The sequence below is a fragment of the Haplochromis burtoni genome, unplaced genomic scaffold, assembly GCF_018398535.1.
Source record: "Haplochromis burtoni strain Fernald_Lab_line unplaced genomic scaffold, NCSU_Asbu1 Contig_226, whole genome shotgun sequence".
In the NCBI taxonomy this organism is placed as follows: domain Eukaryota; kingdom Metazoa; phylum Chordata; class Actinopteri; order Cichliformes; family Cichlidae; genus Haplochromis; species Haplochromis burtoni.
The window spans coordinates 975,266-996,382 of NW_024582587.1; the positions used below are offsets into that span (position 1 = coordinate 975,266).

General features: G+C 40.2%; 2 protein-coding genes across 3 annotated transcripts in view; both read left to right on the forward strand.

The window, feature by feature from the left end:
• Positions 1-2,640: 2,640 nt before the first annotated feature.
• ap3m2 (adaptor related protein complex 3 subunit mu 2) lies at positions 2,641-9,735 on the forward strand. Its single transcript, XM_005936898.3, has 9 exons — positions 2,641-2,845; positions 3,542-3,826; positions 3,922-4,093; positions 4,307-4,444; positions 4,862-4,947; positions 6,594-6,727; positions 7,044-7,251; positions 7,409-7,553; positions 8,187-9,735. The coding sequence occupies exons 2-9, from the start codon at positions 3,554-3,556 to the stop codon at positions 8,285-8,287; spliced, it is 1,257 nt and encodes a 418-aa protein (XP_005936960.1). The 5' UTR covers positions 2,641-2,845; positions 3,542-3,553; the 3' UTR covers positions 8,288-9,735.
• Positions 9,736-10,777: 1,042 nt separating this feature from the next.
• The window catches only part of tet3 (tet methylcytosine dioxygenase 3), a 47,626-nt gene continuing 37,286 nt past the window's right edge, over positions 10,778-21,117 (forward strand). For both annotated transcript variants that reach the window (XM_042226754.1, XM_005936894.3), the window contains exons 1-2: positions 10,778-10,991; positions 13,356-14,150. In XM_042226754.1, coding sequence (XP_042082688.1) covers positions 13,776-14,150 — 375 coding nt within the window. In that variant the 5' untranslated portion in view covers positions 10,778-10,991; positions 13,356-13,775. The remainder of the gene's footprint in view (positions 10,992-13,355; positions 14,151-21,117) is intronic.

A 21,117-nucleotide genomic window follows, 5' to 3' on the forward strand; every position in this document is an offset into this window, starting at 1 on the left:
TCCTTTGAGTTTAGCCTGATTCAGTGCTACGTCACCTCAACCCCCTCACGTTTTCCCAAAAGTGCAGGGAAAAGTTACACATTCAGCTTTTCTTTTTTTTTTTTATTAAGTATGACGGCCTTGTGCAGGTTGTGTACAGAGCAACTTTTGACAATCAACTTTGAGCAAAACAAAAGTCTGAATTTAAAAAAATAATATATAAAAAATCACACATAACATGAGCTGAACTATCAACTAGATGTTAGTCACTGCTACTTTCCACAAGTTTATAACTTCTAGGTTTACTAAATTTGTCCAAAGAAAAAAATGTTCTCAATAACTTCTATTTTTTTTTCTTTTTCTTGAAAGACCCTGTGTCAAAATCTAGATTAGATTATAAACTAAAGGTCACATTTCATTTAAAAATGGTTAAATTATCCATGTGATGTCAAACCTAATCTTAAACCTAAAACTCATTTTAATGAAGAAAAGTAATTGCCTGAAAGCATCTTTAGTTAGTTTGGAAGTCAAAATCTGATCGTGAAGGTGAGTGGGTGTTGTTAGTGACCAGTTTTTGGCTCAAGTGGAAATTGGACGACCTGGCAGTTCTCGTCTGATTGAAATACTACTCTGATGATAATTAAATGCTCTCTGAATAATTAATTTTAGCCCATAATTGGGAAGCATTGATCTAATGCTTCAGCTACAAATTACAAATGGAAGTGCTTTGAACATGTATGGCCACTAGATGTCAATGTAGAATTAATGTTTTCTCATTGCCCAAACTGCCCAATGGGGGGGGAAGCTTACTGTCTGACATGAATACAGTTGGTGAACCTCTCGTCAGCAGATGTAGCTGATAACATTTACCAAGCGCTGTACTTTTCATATACTTAAAGTTTGAGATACAACTTTTAATACAGAACTTTTACTAGTGATGTTCTGTCTACGGATTCTCTGTTCAGGTGTCACAATACTCAATGCTATATCTCTTGTAAATGGCTTCAAATTCTTCATGCTAGTTTTCCTGTTCTGATGGCACTATAAGCACATGAGTAGTTTATGCTTGAAATGACACTTGCAATATGTTATGACCCCATCTTGTGGCTTTTTCTTTAAAGGGACAAAGAAATACTCTCTTCTGGAGAACTTTAAAATTAGTCTGATCAATAATTTAAGCATTCAGCTGGAATTTAATAGACTCAACTCATCGTTTTTGTATTCTGAAAAGTCTGGACACGTCATCAGTGATGCTCCTGCGGTCATTCATTTTGGATCTTTCAACGTCACAAATCCTCCCGTCAGATGGGTACCAACTACCTGCACCATAACATCCTCCTGCTGGCAGTCAGCAGCAGTGGCCAGCCACTACTCACTTGGTCTGCCTGCCAGCTCAACCTTTCCTTCCTACTTCATATCCAATAGGAGGCTCTTTCTGCTCTCTCCCCCAGTCTTCCCAATTTCCTCCTTATTTTCTCTCCGTTAGTCAACAGCTTCCACACTGATTGGACAGGGTGACCTCTGTACTTGTCTGCCCATCTTTATCCCTACAGTCCTGCACCAGCTCTTTGTAGTGCTTCCTCTCAAATGCCTCCTTCCAGCCACCTTCTTAGGTACTTTATAATTTTCCCTCCACCACTGTAAGTGGGACTTCATACACTTTCGTCCGCTACGTCGCTACGAGCAGGCCCTGTTGGTACAGCCATGTCTTACACTTCCCCAGGTATCTGCCATGCCCGTTTCTGGGTGGTTGCCAAGGGGTAGGTTTTATCAGGCTCAGTCTTGTCCTTGAATTGAAGGGAAGTTGTAGGGATCTTTAATGAAATGGGCTTTACTCGTCTTCTTTTCCTTGCTCAATTTCTTTCTTCTTAGTCGGTTGAGGCATTCCTGAAGGCTGCTTCCGAGTTTATTTATGCCTTCCCTTTCCCCGGGGCTGCTTATTTTGTACCTCCTTTTAACACTCTTGATCCCTTTGCTTAAGTTGTTAATCTCCTTTCTTCTGTTTGGTTGTTTTAATGCCTCCGTGTAGAGCTGTACAAAAGCATCTCAAAAACTTTACTGAAATTTGGAATATTGACTCAATATTGACTCATCTGAAACATGGTAAAGAGTTAGGACAGTTATGTGTTACAGTTATACAGTTATATGTCTTTGCTGTGGCAAAGATGAGTGTTAGTTTTTTAAATCTGTGTATTCACTGCACTGTGTACACAACTTGTAATTGACATGTTATTAAGAATGAGCACGAGCCCAAAGTTGCTCTTGTGCATGGGTTCTTTGTTTGTCTAAATCACATTTGATAATCTTTACGGTGAACGTTAGTATAAGGCATCGCTAAGTCTCACTTTATTATGGCTAAAGTATGCCTAACCCCCCCTAATGGATATCAGATTGTGGGCTATTATGTGCATTTTGTCTTTGCCTTTGCAATTTCACGGTGGGTTTTTTTTTTTAATACACGTAAAAATGAATAATAAGCGGCAGACTATGTAAATATTCCTATATTTGTTTGAATCGAAAAAGAGCTCCACAAGATGAAATCTGATCCCGCAAACAAAATGTCAGACCAGGTACATCTTAAAACCAATCAGCGGGTGATTTTTACTGGTGTTTACCGTCGTTCTCCCGCTATAAACCAATCACAGCCAAGTCACGAGCCACCAGTTTCCGCACTGTTGGCCTATGCCTCTATTAAGAAGGTGGGATTTTACGCTTGGTCTTTCTTCTGATTGGTTCGCTCTGCTCTGCCATCCTTCCTCACTCAGGATCTGCTGCTCCACCTAACGGGAAGCAACGTCGGCTTAATCTTTCATTGAGAGGAAAAAAAGGTGAAAGGCGAGACGAAAACGTCAGAAAATTGTCTTCGGTGAGTCACTTGCAATTTTAGAAATGGTTCCAGCGGCAACTTACAATTTTATTCGTCAAAAAAAGCATCGTTATTTTAACGTATTTTAACCCCCTGGACCCAGTGACGGAGCTTTCTGTCATAAGACTGAAGCAGGAGGAGGGACGGAGGTAGCATCTCGTACAGAGAGATGGAGGCCTTCATCTACAATCTAATAGAAACAGCTAGCTAGCTAGCTAGTTACACGCCTGTTTTTCTTAAACTTGATAGTTTAGCAGTTGCAATTATTTTAGTTGTAGAGTTATATTCGGTTAAAACTTGATAGCTTTGCCGCATGTATAATTTATATTCTGGAGTCACATTTCTCAGCCATCGTAAGTTAGTTTCTTAATTTCTGAAACCCTGAACTTCAGTCTCAGCTCAGTAGACCTACTCTGTTACTTGAGCCGTTCTCATATATAAACTAAGCACAGTGTATAGACAGTATTATCCGGAGAGCGGAGCATGGTACTCCCAGTGTCATGTGAGAATAGGGTCTGTCTTCGTGTAAAATTCTCCATTGCGCCTGCTACCTCACTGTCACACTTGATGGTTTAATGCGACACTTAAACAACCTTCTTATTCTGTTCTTTATGTTAACAGAAGGCATGGTGTTTTGGTCTTAGCATTTTCTCATTTAAAAACCTCTGGTGGTCCCTTGTTTTTCCCTCCCAACAGCCTTTAGCCACAATGATCCACAGCTTGTTCCTAATTAACGCTTCAGGGGATATTTTCCTGGAGAAGCACTGGAAAAGTGTGGTCAGCCGCTCCGTGTGCGACTACTTCTTTGAGGCCCAGGAGCGAGCTACTGAGCCAGAGAATGTCCCACCAGTTATCCCCACGCCTCATCACTACCTTATCAGTGTGCTCAGGCATCACATCTACTTTGTGGCGGTCATCCAGAGTGAGGTCCCGCCGCTCTTTGTCATCGAGTTCCTGCACAGAGTCGTAGACACCTTTCAGGTTGTTCCTCCCCTCTCATGTCTGATTCTGTCTACTTTTATCATTATTTGTAGTTAACTAAAAGTGCATATCCTGCTTGTGTGCTTTGTTCTCAGGACTATTTTGGAGTGTGTACAGAGGCGGCCATCAAGGACAATGTGGTAGTGGTCTATGAACTACTGGAGGAGATGCTGGATAACGGGTTTCCTCTGGCCACAGAGTCCAACATTCTTAAAGAGCTCATTAAGCCTCCTACCATCCTCCGCACCATGGTCAACACCATCACAGGTCTTTCAGTCTTTTATTTGTACTGCTTTTACTTCCTGATTTCAGGCAACATTAATGCTTTGTTCATACACAGCTGAGACTTCTTTCAGTAACAATTACAGTTCATCTAAATAGCATTGAATGAATTCAATTGACAGTGTGAGCCATGGATATTACAGCAGCTGTTTGACTCTGTGTGCATGATCCTATACTGTTGTTAATTTCTGCTTCCAGGCAGCACCAATGTGGGTGAACAGCTCCCTACAGGCCAGCTGTCTGTAGTCCCCTGGCGGCGCACTGGGGTCAAGTACACAAACAATGAAGCTTATTTCGACGTGGTGGAGGAGATCGATGCGATCATCGATAAATCTGGTATTTCTTTTCAACTGTTTGTTGTGAAACATGTCACTGTTTGCTTGCATTATAATGCATGGGACACATAGTAATTATTAATCCGCATTTAATCGGAAAGGCCGTAGCTCCATAGTGTAGTAGTTTGCACATTTGCTTAACAAGTGAAAGATCTCTGGTTCATTCCTTTTGGGGCTGCATCAGGATGGGTGTAAAATCTCTGCCAAATCACACACGCAGAGCTACCTGCTGTGGTGACCCCTTGTGAATCAGGAAGAACCTGAAAGGAGTTTCTAGTCAATCAGTCAAAAAATAAAGAAAATGGCCAATACAATACATAAAATGTCAGCTGTACAACACAATTATTTGTACTTGCCTTCTCTTCTAACATGTTTTTTTGCTTTCTATTGTTGTTTCTAATCAACTCCACCCCCATAGGCTCCACCATCACAGCAGAAATACAGGGAGTCATCGATGCCTGCGTTAAATTGACAGGCATGCCTGATCTCACCCTCTCATTCATGGTGAGTTTCTTTTTTTTCACAAACTCTATATTGTTATATTTTAAGCCTGTGAACTCTCCAGACAAATAACAGATAACTGTATAGCAAGCAGGGGGTTCTCCAAGGTGCAGCTTGGAAACATTTAAATCAGTGTGCTGTACATTACAATTAATATTCACAGTAAAAGTCAAACATACAGTAACATTTACTTCAAAATATGTCACACCCACACTGTGCACGTTTTGGACCCGAGTACTGAGAGGAGCTCAGCTACCAGAGAATGTATTTATTTTCTCTTATACCGCAGCATGCAGGGAGCTGATTTTCCAGAGTATCTGCACTTTGCTTCACAGTTTTGATGATAAAACTTCCTGATAAAAGCTTCCTGTAATATGCAAGTAGGGAAGCACAAGTAATCACATTTTAATCTTGATTACAATTTTGGCTTCCCACAATTGGGAGTAAAAACACAGCTGTCCAAAAATGTGTGCTCTGCCAAAAGAACACAAAGCCAAAGCAAATCAAGCTCTCCAAAAATCACTGCCTGACGATTTGCCTACATGAGCCCGTCATAGCTATTTCCTGCACCACGCCATGTGACGTTTCCTCGACTAGTCTGGACAAGTAAATGCATGTTACAGTGATGTTAACAAGAGCAAATTGCTTGTGCTAAAAGCTGACATCGTTACCATGCACTTATTTTTTTTTCTCATTCTGTGATGGCATATTTATTTCTTTAGTTATACTCTATTTTGGGCAAAACCTTTTTTAGTACAAAGTCAAAAATTTAATCGTGCAGTTCTCCAATGCAAGACAGAAACACACTTCAGTAATCAAACTTCAGCTCAAGTGATCAGCTTCTCTCTCTCTCTCCCCCTGCATTGCCTCTTTCTTCCTGTCTCTTTGTTCTTTCTGACTCTTGCCTGGAGGTCCTTGTTGTAGTCTCTAGCGAGAGTTTGTGATCATGATGTGGTTTTTGTTATCCTTTAGAACAGGAAAAAAATGAAACTAAGGAGGTCAAGAAAAAACATGCCCCATAAGGGCAACTGAAACGCTCTCTGAGACTTTGACGTCTGCTGACTCGAGGTCTGCTTCTCAGAGAGGCAACCATCCAGATGTGGTAGTTCACTGTGCAGCAGATGAGACTGATTTCATAGGTAGATTATATGGTAGAAATATGTTGAAAGAAATAGGCTTTGCTATGTGGAGGATCATTCCATTATGGATTTAATAAAAACAACGACGTGCACATTTGATTATTTTCATTCTCTGCTATAACAGCCAGTTTTGACTAGAGGAAAGATCAGTGTAAGTCAGACTAACTGAGTTTTTGTTTTAGATTACTCTCCTGCCTACTTTATTTACAAGGTTTAATTGTTGCATCCAACAGTTATGGTGTCCAACAGTTTGAAATATTCAGTGCAAATTCCTTTGAAGTGTGTCTAATCTGAACGTCCACAAAAATTTACAGTGAAACTTGCTGACGAAAATCCCACGTTTCATGCAGCAACATCACAACTGTGTAAAGTGTTGCTGGAATAAGTGCTGTGTGTTCTTACAGGGTACACTGGGTAAATACCAAAAAGAAATGGAAAGATATTAAAAGTATTTTAATGTTTTTGAAACTTCACCACTAATCTTCCTGACCCACTGCATTTCTTTCGCAGAATCCACGGCTGCTGGATGATGTCAGTTTCCACCCATGTGTTCGGTTCAAGCGCTGGGAAGCCGAGCGGATCCTCTCCTTCATCCCACCCGATGGAAACTTCCGGTTGCTCTCCTACCACGTCAGCTCTCAGAAGTTAGTACTTTGCTGTGACACAGCCAACATACAACCGTTCATTTTCTAGTTCAGAATCCTGCTTTAGTTTGTGGAATCTGTCTTACTTTCCTGTTCACCAGAGAGGGGTGTTGCAGCCCCAGCCAGTGATAGATGGACAAAACTATTAACTATAGTCAGTGTCCTAAAATATGAATAATTAGTTTAACTGGCTAGTAGCAACATTTAATCCCATAGTTGACTCATTACATGTATCTAATCAGGATATAAACAGAAATGCTAATCCATAAAGTAGGATTCCACTGTCTAATAACTGATGTTGTTTTATCACCTTCAGTTTGGTAGCCATCCCAGTGTACGTGAAACACAACATCACCTTCCGGGAGGGAAGTTCCCAGGGGCGTTTTGATTTGACCCTGGGCCCCAAACAGACAATGGGCAAGGCCGTGGAGTCGGTCCTAGTCAGCAGCCAGCTTCCTCGGGGCGTCCTCAATGCCAACCTGAACCCCTCCCAGGGAACATACACCTTTGACCCAGTCACAAAGGTAACTGTACAGCAATCTTTATATCACAAAAACACAGATGAAGGGAAGTGTAAATAATAGAATGAATAAATATATAAACCCGAATTATCTGAATATGTTTAAGAGACAAAATATTTAATTCTGTCATCTTGGTGCATTTTTTTTCTTTTTAAACCAGTTGTTGACATGGGATGTTGGCAAGATCAACCCACAGAAGCTTCCCAGTCTGAAGGGCACCATGAGCCTGCAGGCTGGAGCATCCAAACCTGATGAGAACCCCACCATCAATATTCAGTTCAAGATCCAACAGATGGCCATCTCAGGTACACACACACCATCTGAACCTCATGTTCATGTACATGTGACTGTTGCCTTTCAAGAATTCCTTCATTTCTTATTTGTGATCCTCTCTCTTCTTGCACTTAGTGACCAAGCTGAACATTGAATGAGATTGACAATTTCACTGTAATAGTGAAAATGAGCTCCACTTTGCCTTTTAAACCACAGAAAAGTTAATTCAACCCCCACACAGTTAGGCTCAGTCTGGTCAGCTGACAACCACCTGACAGTCCCATTGTAGGGGAACAGTGAGATGGTGACCACTAGATGGCGCTGCACCCATAAATAAACCTCCTTGCATGACACCAGGAAATAGATTTTATTTTCAGTGAAGTATAAAACAACCATCTTAGTTTTTCAAGTTTCACCAAGGGTTGACACATTTATGAAAATATGTTTTACAGTGTGACACAGAATGTAACGGTAATACTAAACTCGGAGCAAACAAAGCCTTTGGAGCTTTAGGAATCTCTTGTTGAAATCTCTGTAGAGGTTTTAGTTGAAACCTCTCTAGAAGAGCCCTCCACCATCAAGCCAGATAGTTAACCCTGGTATTTGTTCTGTTCCAGTAACACATAAGTCTAATAAATTCTTGATGTTTTTCTCTCCTTCATCAGGACTGAAAGTGAATCGGCTGGACATGTATGGTGAGAAGTATAAACCTTTCAAAGGCATCAAGTACATGACCAAGGCTGGTAAGTTCCAGGTCCGGACTTAAAGCCTGCTTCTCTGTGACAACCGGACTGAGCCACCATGAGACTAAGGGGTGATGTGATGGGAAAGAGGAGTTGGTACATTCCTTGTGCTTATGCATTTACCCATGAAGGCTTACCAATACAAACTGGAGGCTCCTTGTAGCAGTTCTGAGTGGACTATTACACTTAGACATGGAACCTCTGTTGTAGAACTTTGCCTAAATCAGGCAAGTTTGAAGCAAGTGTCCGAAAAAATTTCCAACACTGTCCTTGCTGAACTCAGACAAACCACACTAACCCAATAAAGATTTGTCCATATAATACACCGTTTACAGGATTTTCACTGACGGTGTTAACAAACCAAATCCATGTATTTAGATAAGGCTGGATTACTGGATAAATGGACCCTAGAGTATATTAAAAGAGAGCTTCTACACAAAGAAATTAGAATTAATTATGAAGTAGTGACCTGTACATTATGCCAGGAATCTACGATTCTAGGTTCAGATGACACTGCAAGGTAAAAAGTATTGTTTGACAGTGCTGTAGCACATTTAAGCAGTTAAATTCAAATGAAATGGCACGGACCTACAATAACTGTTTGAGCTCCAAAGAGTTGTTACTGCCAGTGAAAATCCACACTATACTTCTTATCCTGCTGTCCAGGTTTTCTTTTTTTTCCCAGCACCCTGGGCCTTCTTTTTTTTCTGTTTATTCTGTTCTTTGTTTCTTCTTTGCTGCAGTTTGATGATATTGTCTGCAACACTGGAGTCAGCATGCTGATGTATTAGACGTGTCTCTGAATCGGTCCTCAATCTTTGAAGTTTTTTGTTTGTTTGTTTGCAAATAAGAACGATATGGTGATTTTTTTTTTTTTTTTTTTTTTTTTTTTTTTTAGCTATTTATTACCAGAAAGCCACGCATCTTCACCTCTTTTTATTCATCTGTAATTGTGATTAATTACAGAATGTTGTCATTAAATTTCTTGGAAAATAAGGTTGATCCGGACAGTTTGGTGCTTAACCCTATGGTCCAAATGCTCCATAAAGGTTATCTCAGCCTTTATAGTATGATGTGCATTTTTGTTTTAAGTTTGTCTTTGCATACATTGTATAAACATAAGATTATGATTGTCGCCATGGAAACTGGTGAGCTGGATGAATCAATAGGAGTGTAATAAAGTGATGCATCTGTGCCTCAGGGTCTCGGCTGGAATCAGCCCACCATCACATTGTGGTCTCATAAAGCTGGCTTGGAGAGTCATGGTTGCTACAGATACAGTTTGGTGTTATCAGCTAAGAGTAGAACGAAAACAAAAGTGTGTTAAGATATAACAGCGCGGTACCTCAGAAGAAATGCTTTGTGTTTACAGCAAAATGTTTGTGTTTCTTACACAGCCTCCAATGGAGTGTAAAAACAGTGAAAAAAATAAAGAATTTGATGTGTTATAACAGAGCAATAACACTGATTACTCAATGTGTATAATGTGGTGTTTTCCACATATGATATTGTCTTACAAGAGTCAAACTGTCCTTTGAAGTTATGATTACATCCATCAATGAAGCAATTGGTTTAAGGTTGTCTCTTTGCTTGTACGTGTGCGGTTACTGGAGCTATTATGAGCAACCCTATATGAAATTGTTCACAGAGGAGGGGCTTAGCCCAGGATGATTGGCAGCCAAAAACAGATGCCAGTTTCTGTATTCAGTGGCTTCACTTATATAGAACAAGAAAATAACATTTGGCATCATATCTTCAAAGTAAATTAAGAGAAATTAGAAGACACTGGCTTAATGTCACAAGCTAATACAGATTCACACATCCTTCTGGATCCCTACAAACAATGGATTAAATAAAATCCATTGTTTGTAGGGAATATCAAGTTTTTTGGTGAAGGATTGCAGTCTTGGAGTGCAGTTTTTTATGACAAAGTGAAATTAAAAAAATAAATGAAAGATTCTCTTGACTGCATATACAGAAAATGCGTCCAGTTTTGAAGTTAACCAACATTAAATGTTGCACAATACACCCAGCGTAACTATCAGACATGCTCAGCTGTAGGTGAGTTGTGGATGTAGGTTTCTAAAATATGTAAATATTTAAAAACACATTTCCATTTAAGCAAAGATAGGAGTGCCAATTTGTTAGATAAGATGGCAATGTTTTGTTGATCAGAAATTACTGATAAGTAATAATAAGTCCGGGTTTTTTTCTAAATGGGATTAAAGTGTTGTTGGGTTTTTTCATGATGTCAAAACATCTGGTTTGAAACACACTAACTGCTTCTCAAGATCTTATATAAAACATCATTTTTAAAGGTAAGACTCATTGGATTATCTTATGGTGACTTCCACTTCCAGATGTGTGACATCAGCCCTGTGTCTTTGCTCCATCTGGCTGGACTCCAGTCCATAATTTACTTTAACCCCTCCAAAAGACAATCTACTACCTTTTCCTCCCTCCCTCCCCCCCTCCCCCCCCTCATCGACCAGACTGAGCCGTTTAAAGTCAGTTATGTCATTTGGGTCCAACTTTGTCCTCACTCTTCTCCTTCGTGCATCGCTTTTTTAGCACATTTCTAAACTTCTTTCTAAACCTTTTTTTCCTTTTCTTTTTTTTTATCATTTCGAATATTCACATTTTTATTTTTTTCGTTCGCTTAACTTTATGTCCATTTTCAAACACTTTAAAGGCTGTCGCGACAGAGGAATATCGCGGCATTTAGTGGTAAGTTATCGCTCGCCATTATAATAATGTGGATGTTTTTTTCCCTCACAGCAGCGATTTTGTTTGTTTTAACAACCGAGAAACGAAAAATTCTGAGCAGCACACGTTATATGTTATATACCAAAATAACGCTTTCCAAAAAAAAAAAAAAATTAAAAATAAATGTGCAGCTTCGCATTAATTGCCCACAGCAGGTAAGTTTTAAACATGAATATAAATCAAAAATGTGTATTGAAGCTCGGCTAACGTGCCGTTTTTGGCACCCGGGGCAATTAACCGCGTGCCCTCGCTTACAGCCCAATCTGCTCTTTGTGTATTGAAGGCCAGATAATGGGCATTATCGTAATGTAAATCTAAGGATGGCTGTTAAGTGTTTATCTGATTGCTTTGATCGGTGTTGGGCGGCCGGGCGCCCTGCAGTGGTCCCTGTCGGTAAGCACGTGGACAGTAACAGTAATAACAGCAGTCTGGGTGGGGAGGGGTGCTCATGCAGACTTGACACTGGCCGCAGCACATTAAAGAGACGACACAACTGCTGATTAACCACGTGCTTCTTGAGTAGTTGCCGGAGCGCGTGCTGCGGCTGTGCAGCGCAGTGTTTGTAGTTTAATATCCTAGCTATGAGTCTGAGTTTATTTACACTGTTGCATGTTTACACAGATAATGGCACTTCAGTAAAACTCTTCTGCAACATTGTCACCGCTTATCAACTTCCAGCTGTTGCTTATCAGCTAACTGACAGCTACGTGAGCGACTGCTATTGTGTCCTTAAAAAGTAGTGCCACTGTAATGACATTAGCTATTATTCCAACTTACTTTAATGTTAACTCTACGCTGCCTTGCTGCAGAGGACATCTATAGGTTTGTCTTTACACCAAATGTTATAGAAGTAATTGCTAAAAATTTTACGTGGAATAAATCTGTTTGGTAGCTTAAGGGTGCTATCTAGTTAAGGTTAGCTAGGAAACAAAGCTGCCAACTAGCAAAACTTCAAATATAAGGGTGCTATAAATGCCTCATAGACCTAGATTTACAGGTTGTAAGTAGTTTGTTTGTCTTCCATAAACTCCACATTTTGCAAACTGATGTTAGTTTTTGGCCATACTTGGATGAGGGGCAGTATTTAGTCATCAGCTAATGCTAGCTAGTTCGGTTAGCAAGCTCTGCTCATTAACTGTACTGGTGCAATGGACAGACTCACATGTTTACTTATAGGTGCTTAGTAACAGACTAATAAAATAACAGAATTTCACTTACCACAAGGGAAACACCACCTTTGTGAACCGTTTGTAGGACTGCTACACAGCCAGTAATATTATTTCTCAAATAAGTGGATTAAAATGTTCCAAAAGGCACAAACAGCACAGGATCCTGGAATGCCACAGTTCAGTGAACCTCCAATTAGAGGAGGTCATGCCCCTAATCCAAGTATCCAGATGGACGATTGTCCAGTTATAAAATAACAGCGTTACTATAGATTATTTATTAAAGGGGGAACTGTCCATAAGAGGCAAACAAATGTTTGTTGTATCAGGTTGTATAAAAGCTCCTTTTTAAAGCTCCGAAGGTTGCTTTTTAGCATGGAGTCTATGGGGAATGACTTGCTTTTGAGGCAGTTCATCTAATGGTCTCAAGTGGCCATTAGATGAACTGCAGTTTTTTAGCATCTCCACTTTACTTCTCAGTCTCAGAGGTTGTCACTTTATATCTCCCCAGAAAATCATTGTGACCTCTTTTTAAATTTCCCCACCCTTGAAGGCACTCGTATATATTAGAGATCATCTAAAAGTTACAATAAACAGCATGTTCATTGGAGGTAAAGTGGTTTAGGTTGCCTTTGATATGTGCTAAAAGCACCTTGTGAGCAGGCTGTGAAACCAGGCAGTAGCAAAGAAACCGTGGGTTTTCTCAGCACAATTCACTTTACTGATGGTTGACTGGAGCATGCGACTACAAGACAAAGACGACTGTCCCTGGCTTCAACTTATCACCCCCCTCCTTTCATTCAGGGAGACATAAGCCCCCCTGTCCATGTGGGCCCTGCCATTATAACACAGTATCTTCTCAAACTGCTCACGTAGGCTTGTATGGCTATGAGCCAACTGGATGCACAGCACCGACAGCTGTGTTCAGAAACCAGACGATATCCAGACAGCAGTCAGGCTGAACTCTAATGTTGGGCATTTAATGTGAAGCCGCCAGTTGTATATAAATAAATGTGTAAGAGTAGGCAATAACACATTCAGACTTTTGGGCCCCACGCTTTAAACCTCGCAATGAGAAATAACTTCTTTTTGTGTTTTGATGTTGATTTTAAATGTTTTGTCCTCTCCCTCTTTGCCTTTGTTGTCTCTGCACACTTAGACAGAGCCTGGCTTCCGTACACAAAGCCATGAGCGGGCTGCCGGCCATACCACAGGGAAGCTGGGATAGATGGACTCCAGACTGGAAGTTACCACACAGATTCTCCAGGGCCATTCCTGTGACCAGCAGCACAAGCATTACATTGATAATGCCATCTTACCTGTAGACAAAATGAGCATCAATCTAACTTGTGTAGCAGCAGCTGGTTTAACATCCAAGTTAAGTTATCTTCAAAAACTAATCCAAGACAAGTTATCCATCTCCCAATCTGTTTTTAAGAGCAGCCAGATGATTATGCCATATTGAGATTTTAGCAGATGTTGCTTTTAAACTCTACTTTTTAAACTTAACTGCATGTATGACGACTGTTTTCAGTTTTTTTAAATAATAGAACTGAACAAATAAAGCAGGACATTCATTATGCCCAGGCCGAAGGGAGGAACGAGTCTGGCACCTGAGAATGTTTACGAGTTCCCCGCGGACATGGGGGAGGCTCAGTCTCTTCAGTTGCAAAGGAAATGCATAGAAACAACATCCCCATTGAGCAAATATATCGAAGCTGAGCACCAGGAAGCAGGGCTCTTCTCTCTGTCTCCATTGGACGCCTCGCTGGAAGCCACGCTTGACCTCCAGAAGAAAAGAAGAAAGAAATGTGGAGCCTGCACTCCTTGTCTCCGCAAAGAGAATTGCGGTACCTGCGCAAACTGTTTGAACCGTAAGACGGGCAAACAGATTTGCAAGCTGCGCAAATGTGAACAGCTGAAGAAGAGGCGGGACGAGTGGGAAGTGGTTGAGGTACTGAAACGCTTGCAATCTCATACAAACCGTTAGCACTTCCAACCCATCAAATTCTGATGCTTGGTCAGGACCTATAGGATTAGCTTAGTGTGCAAGGACTGTCTGAAAAGGTAGCTGAAAGCCAGTGTCATTACTGTTGTAGGTAACTAAAGAAATGGAAGGATGGTAAATGTGTTGATGGGAAGGAATGTTTAAACCCAAACCAAGAGTTTTTTTTCTTAACCTAACTTAACCTAACTGACAGAAAGAGCCAAGTCAGGGCAGAATTTGACTTCCTGCCTTCTGGTTGGAAGTCATTTGATGATGCAATTAGATGAATGACCGTTGTTATTCACCATCATCTTTCAAAACTGCATTCTGAAGCCTTACCCAGCATGTAAATAAAAGATTTTACAGGAGTAAATAGTAAGGAAAAAGGATTCCTAATCAAGCATCAGTATATGACAAGTTGGGAGTGAAAACATCTTGTCTCTTAACTTGAGTTATCGTAATACTGCTTATACTGTAGATTTAGAATACCAGAAGTATCAACGTGCTTTGTGTAAAATGTTTTTTTTTTCCTTCCTAAAGGCAGGCTGAAAAAACCTGACCACAACAGTAAAATTATGGGCAAATTATCATACAAATATTATCATATCGATTAACATCCATCCATTTAAGTGCATTTCATGGGAACGTTCGTTCATAGGACATCAAGTAAAGCACAAAAACTGTTTTTCTTTTGTTTGCCTGAGAGTGTTTGCTGATAGTCTGCCTAAAATACACCAACATCATTAGATTGCAAACTTGTTCTGCTTTTTAGCCAGAGAAGCACGAAAGAGCGAGCATTTATTACAGATCATTACATGATCACAAATGTCTTCTTAGTGATGTCCGTTCAGACGGATAGAAGGAACCTTTGCTGGACTATAAAGGGACGGACAGTTGAATGCGTCATATATGGAGAGTTCATGTTAAATTATTTACTTTAGAGGAAAAATTCCTCACAATGTGAGTCGCAATGTGCAAATCAACCTCAAATGACCCAGATATCTCGATGTACTACATTTTATAAAGTGATGCAATGCACTGTATTGTAACAAACAAAACAAACTGCTTGGTAGAAAAAATTCCAAAGCATTTATTTGCAAAAATTTGGACAAATTATATATATATATATATATATTGTTAATTTTAGAAGTAAAAAGAACAACTCCTGGACAACAGCCCCACTGGAAACTATTCTATTGGAACTAAATTGTTCACTCTGTTTTGAGTAGTCAGAAAAGTAGATAGATCTTTATCTACTTTAAATGTAGTTCCACAGTGGGAGTGTATATATGTTGTGTGTGATACTGATGGGTAATGTTGAAACCATCAAGGTTTTGCAAGTGTTGCAGTTTACATGAATATTCTCAGTAAGATAAGGCAGTGAAAAAGTCAACAAGACAGTTGAGCAGACCGAGTGGACTAACTGTGACGGTTACCCAAGATTCCGGCAGTTGCCTGTGCTTTGTCCTTTGACCTCTTGAGGTTTTCAAATGAGGGTGGGGGTTAACCTTGGGCCGTTTTTTCTATTTGTGTGTGCGTGGGGGTGCATGTGTGTGTAAAGAAAGAGAGAGACAGAGTGCAGGGTTTTAAAAGTGCTCACTTGTGTGTGTTAATGGAAGTGCGCGCATGGGACTATGTGTGTTTTTACATGCACCAGCATCTTAACCCAGGGGGATGGGCCGTAAAGTCAAGTAAGAGGAGGACGGGAAGATGCAGTAAATGGTCAGCAGTATTGGAGGGGGAGAAGCAGGCTGCAAAAGCATGACCAAGGAAGGAAAACACACTGTGTCAAAACAAGCACCTTGAATTTTTGGAATTTTTCCCAACACATATGCCTAGAAAGACAATTGGATTTGTTTTCATATGCTTTAAGATCATTATGAGAGAGAAGAATTTGCACACTAAAATAATAGAATTAAAAATTATCATATATTGCACAAGCAACAGTTTTGGAATGATAGCACCCCACTGATAATAACCAGGTTCCTATAGACTGTAATCTGCTTGACATGCTTCCATTTGCGCATACAAAACTCTCTGTGATGGAATTTTTGCTGTTGTTTTGGCTCATACTATTCTATCAGTCTCTTATATGTGTCAATATAAAAGTAATGTAAATAACACACCACAGACAGTTTGTCTAGGAGTTTAAACTGACAATCAAAATCTAGAGGAAAAGGTATGATGTTTGCTTAGCCACAAACACAAAATAATGGTTACTATCAGCACTCTTCTGGCCTGTCCTGTCTTGTCTGTTAAATGGCTTCTGAAGTGGCAGCAACAACCCATGAACAAAAACCATGCAACACAGCAGCTGAGCATGAAAACAGACAAATGACTCAGTGTTTTATGATGCCACTGTTTGGAGAAAAAAGTGCATGCCTTTGAGACAAAGATATGACGGGAAACTTTTTAAACTTTATATCTGAGCATAGTATCATGGTCAGATACGATCTTACTACAGGCAGACAACAAAGTCATGATCATCCCACAATTCCAGCAGAACAGCTGAGCTACAGCTTAGCTGAGATCCTTATGCATTCTACTAGCAAATATTACGTAGGGTGCACAATTTAATTTAGCTGACCTCCTGTTACTGTGCACTGTGGAAAAGTCATACTACAAAAGTGTCTGATACCATTCACATCCTTGCTAACAATGAACTTTACCATGTATGTTAAACTGACAGAGAAATAACTTTGGTTGAGAAGTTTATCTATTTGTCTTTTAGGGCAATAGAAGTCTATATGTGCCATTTCTCTAAATTCTCTCACACTTATTGTTCACTAATTTACTCTGCCTGTATTTTCTGAGCCACACTAGTGACTGAAAACATGCATATATTGATCTGTGCTTTGGTCAGTCCATTTTGGTCCAGACTGATGGATTTCAGCAGCCAGTGGATGGATTGTTAAGTTTTTAGTGCGCACTTATTAGGTCATATAAGTACTGTTTCAATGTTGAATTAAACATCACTATTTGAAACCTGTTAATACAAGTTCAAGTAGTGAGATCAGTCTGTGTAAACGTAATCCCTGGCAGCTAAAAGCTCAGACTTCAGACAGCTCTAAACACTGTTTCAGACATTTTTTCTGCTTACTGGAGCACCACCTCCATGCTGCTCCACTACAGTTGCACATACAGTTGTGGTCATGATTTTGCATACATACACTTTGCATACACTCATCATGGTAACTAATGTCTTGGTATTTTTTTTAAATCATTTCTTTCAACTGTTCTTTCTCCAGGGTGGAATCATTATACAGCACACATCTTTACTGACCTTAAATAATAAAAATTGGGCACACAAGTTTGGATTTATTTGGGATTTTTTCTAATCCACACAGGACATACAAGCTTAAATATATAAATTTAATGTTTCTGGCATAATTCTGGCTGTACATTTGACCTCTTTTCCTTGAAGAACTGCTAGGGTTCCTTTAAATTGTTTGGTTTCCTTGCACAGACTTAACTTTTTAGAACAAAGCACAAATTGTTCAGTTGTGTTGAGGTTGGGGCTTTAGGAAGGGGTTCCACAAGCTTAATTTTAGCATGTTTTAATGTGTGTTTGGGATGATTGTCCCATGACGTTCAAGTATGTTCAACTTGCAACCATCCAGCTGTGCATTTGAGGCAAAGTATTTGGAGATAGTCCTCCTTCGTTATTATTACAACCACTTTGTGCAGTACCACTGGCAGCAAAATAGCGGCTGAGCATGATGCTACCACCACCATACTTGACAGTTGGTACGGTGTTCTTAGTTTTGAAAGCTTTACTTTTACTCCTCTAAACATTAGTGTTGTCATTATGATCTTTGCCTCATCTGACCCTAAAACCTTTCTCCAGAAGGCGTTTGGCGTTTGGCAAATTTGCAGGTGTCCACATGGGCAATGTGGACACCTGCAAATTTTAGTTAAGCCTTGAAGATGTAGATTTTGGAGCATTGCCTTCTTTCTTGGTCAGCTTCCTCTCAGTCCATGATGAATGTAAAACTCGCTTCACTATGAACAGTCTTGAGTTAATGGCAGGCTTGTGCCTTGATTAATGTTTCCTGGGTTGTTGATAAACATCCTTACTAGTTTCCTGTCAGAGTGACAGTTTGGGTCTTCTTTCAGACCTTGGCAAAGTGACAGGTTCACTGATCCATGTCTTTAGCCAGTAGTGTAGTTCAAAAAATACTTTTGTGCACCCACAAAATTCAAGATAGAGTAAATCAATAAAATCAATAAATTCTTGTCTTTCTTTAAATCATTAAAAATGTATGCTAGACATTTTCCACCCTGGAAAATGAACAGTTTAGAAATCATTAAAAGCCACAAAAATCTTGATGTTGTGGTGTAATCATTTGCATATTTCTTTCCTAGTCACTGCATTGTAAAACTGTGACTTTCCCTCTAAAGATCAGCGTGTCGACATTAGCATTGCAACTCAAAGCTCAGCCTAACAGAGCTGCTAGAAGGACTAGACTCGTTAAAAAATGCATGTGTGTAAAACTGGAACCAGATCTTATTGATCGTGGGGGTATGCATTATTGAAAGTGTCAAATGTCAGCGAGTAAACAAAGTGTATATGTAGCATGAATTAGGAGGTACTACCAGTTTATGTTTACATTTTTCAGTACTTTTAGCTACTCCTTTATTTCTGCATGTTGGCACAGATTTTCTACCAGATGCCATTCCTGGCATAATCCTCCCATTATCCAGGATTGGGACCAGTACAAGGGTTACACTAGGTGGTGACCAGAGATGGGCAGTAACGCGTTACTTGTAACGCGTTACTAGATTACCGTTACTTTCCCGTAGTAACGCTGCGTTACTGTGTTACTAAAACCTTGATTTTTTGCGAGAATGTCTCACGACTAGGGATGGGTACCGGTGTCCGGTGCTGACATAAACGGTAGTAACCAGACCGAAAAGCAGCGCACATTTCGGTGCTTTTTTTTCCTGAGCTGTGATACACTTCTAGCCAATCATTTTACGTTTCCGAGGATAGTAGGCGGGCCCAGGTACGTACGTTCTTTCAAAGCAGAGCTACAGATTAAAAATGCCCAAGGCAAAGCGGTCAAAACTCTGGCTGTGCTTCACAGCAAAATATGCAAACTCAGCAGCCTGCAACAAGCGCTTTAAGCTGATACTGTGATACTGTCAAAGGAGGTAACTCCTCGAATCCGATGAAACACCTGGCGACGCATAGCGTTTTTTTAAAAGCCGAGAAATGCGCCGTATTTGATAGCTTGCTGCGAGACCTCACACCGAGCGCATCTACTGCGGGTGTGGTGCCTGTTATCGGACCCGGAGTTAGCAACATCCCCCAAAAACCCGAAGAGGAGAGTCCTGGCCCCTAGCCCTGCCAGTGTAGCAGAAATGATGACGGATGATGATGGCAGCAGCAGCCGTTCTTCTCTGCGTGAGTAGCTTAATGTTGTTCGTGTGTAATTTACGTTGAGTAGGCTAACCACGTTATTACATTAATGCATGTAAGGTGAACTAGCAAACATCATCATAGCTACATGTGGCTGTCTTCTTGTTTGATGGCAGATACTCCCTTCACCCTGGCCAAAAAGGCTAAAATGACCAAAGAAAAAGTGGAAAACAGCTGAACATGAGAGGTTTTTGGACAAAGTTTGTTTTTCCATGTTTAAGCACTGCTTCCAGTAAAATACCGATTTTTTGCAAGAATGTTTCACGACAGTGACGTAAGCGAGTGCGCCGTTAGTGACAACAGCTGTGTGCAGATCAACAATGGATCATCGATTGTGGGAGAGAGTATGAGCGTGCAGCGTTTAAAGCGTGGAAGTACTGACCTTACTTTGAGTTTGATTCCATAAAAAGTGACAAAAACATTAGTGTCTGTGCGTGGGAAGAAAACTTCTTTTTACAGCGAAAAAACCCCTAAACTTCCAAGCAAGCACCGAGTGAGCTACGACGTAATGGGAAACTCACAGAGAAACTCGCGGATTCTTCCACTGACCGCGGCACACCTGCACCAGGGTAAACCTCCGCCTACCCCACTCCTGCTTTACAGGTGAAAATAGAGCAACAGGACCGCTGAGTCTTTGACTTTATTTATTTTCTGCTGTGTTTTACTTGCATCTATTTGAAAGACTGAGTGTAAACACAAAAAATATTTTATTTTATGTGCTGGAATGTGCAGAAAATAGGTTTAAATGTTAAACTAATTTCTTCCAGTCAGAGAATGTTGCATATAATTAAATTTTTGCTTGATGCATAAAGTTAAAAGATTAAAACTGATAAAACAAGTTAAAAAAAAGAGACTTTTCCATTTGATTACATTTTGTATGATGGATTATGCAGAAAAAGTAGAATTGGGCTGAAAGATCTATCGCTTTATCACCTCTTCAGGTTGTAAATCGTGTTTTTAAAAAGTAACTAAGTAATTAATTACTTTTGAAAATAAGTAATCAGTAAAGTAACGGGATTACTTTTTTGGGGAAGTAATCAGTAATTAGTTACTGATTACTTTTTTCAAGTAACTTGTTCAACACTGGTGGTGACCCCTTGACACTAAAGATACACTAGCTTGTGACCCTGTGTGTAAGGATAATGTGTTGACTGCTACATAGAAGAGCCACAGTTATATGGTTTATATTTCTTCATTTTTCGCCAAGACAGCAACACGGCAAGGGCCAAGATTCCATGTAGCCTTCAAAGCTATAAGGATATGCAGTGTTTTCCACAGATTCATTCAAAAATGATCTCTTCTGGAGGCTCAGAAGATGTGCAAAAGATGTGGCCATCCATTCATCATTCATTCGTCAGTATCCCTCCCCCGCAGTCCCTCTATCTCTGCCCTCTATCCTCTGTATGGATGCAGCAGCTGAGTTCCTGACTGGCTGCGAACCGCATCCTTCATTCTCTCCCGCGAAACTGCAGCTCACTGTTGCATGTGGATAATGTGCTTTAAAGGCTTTCT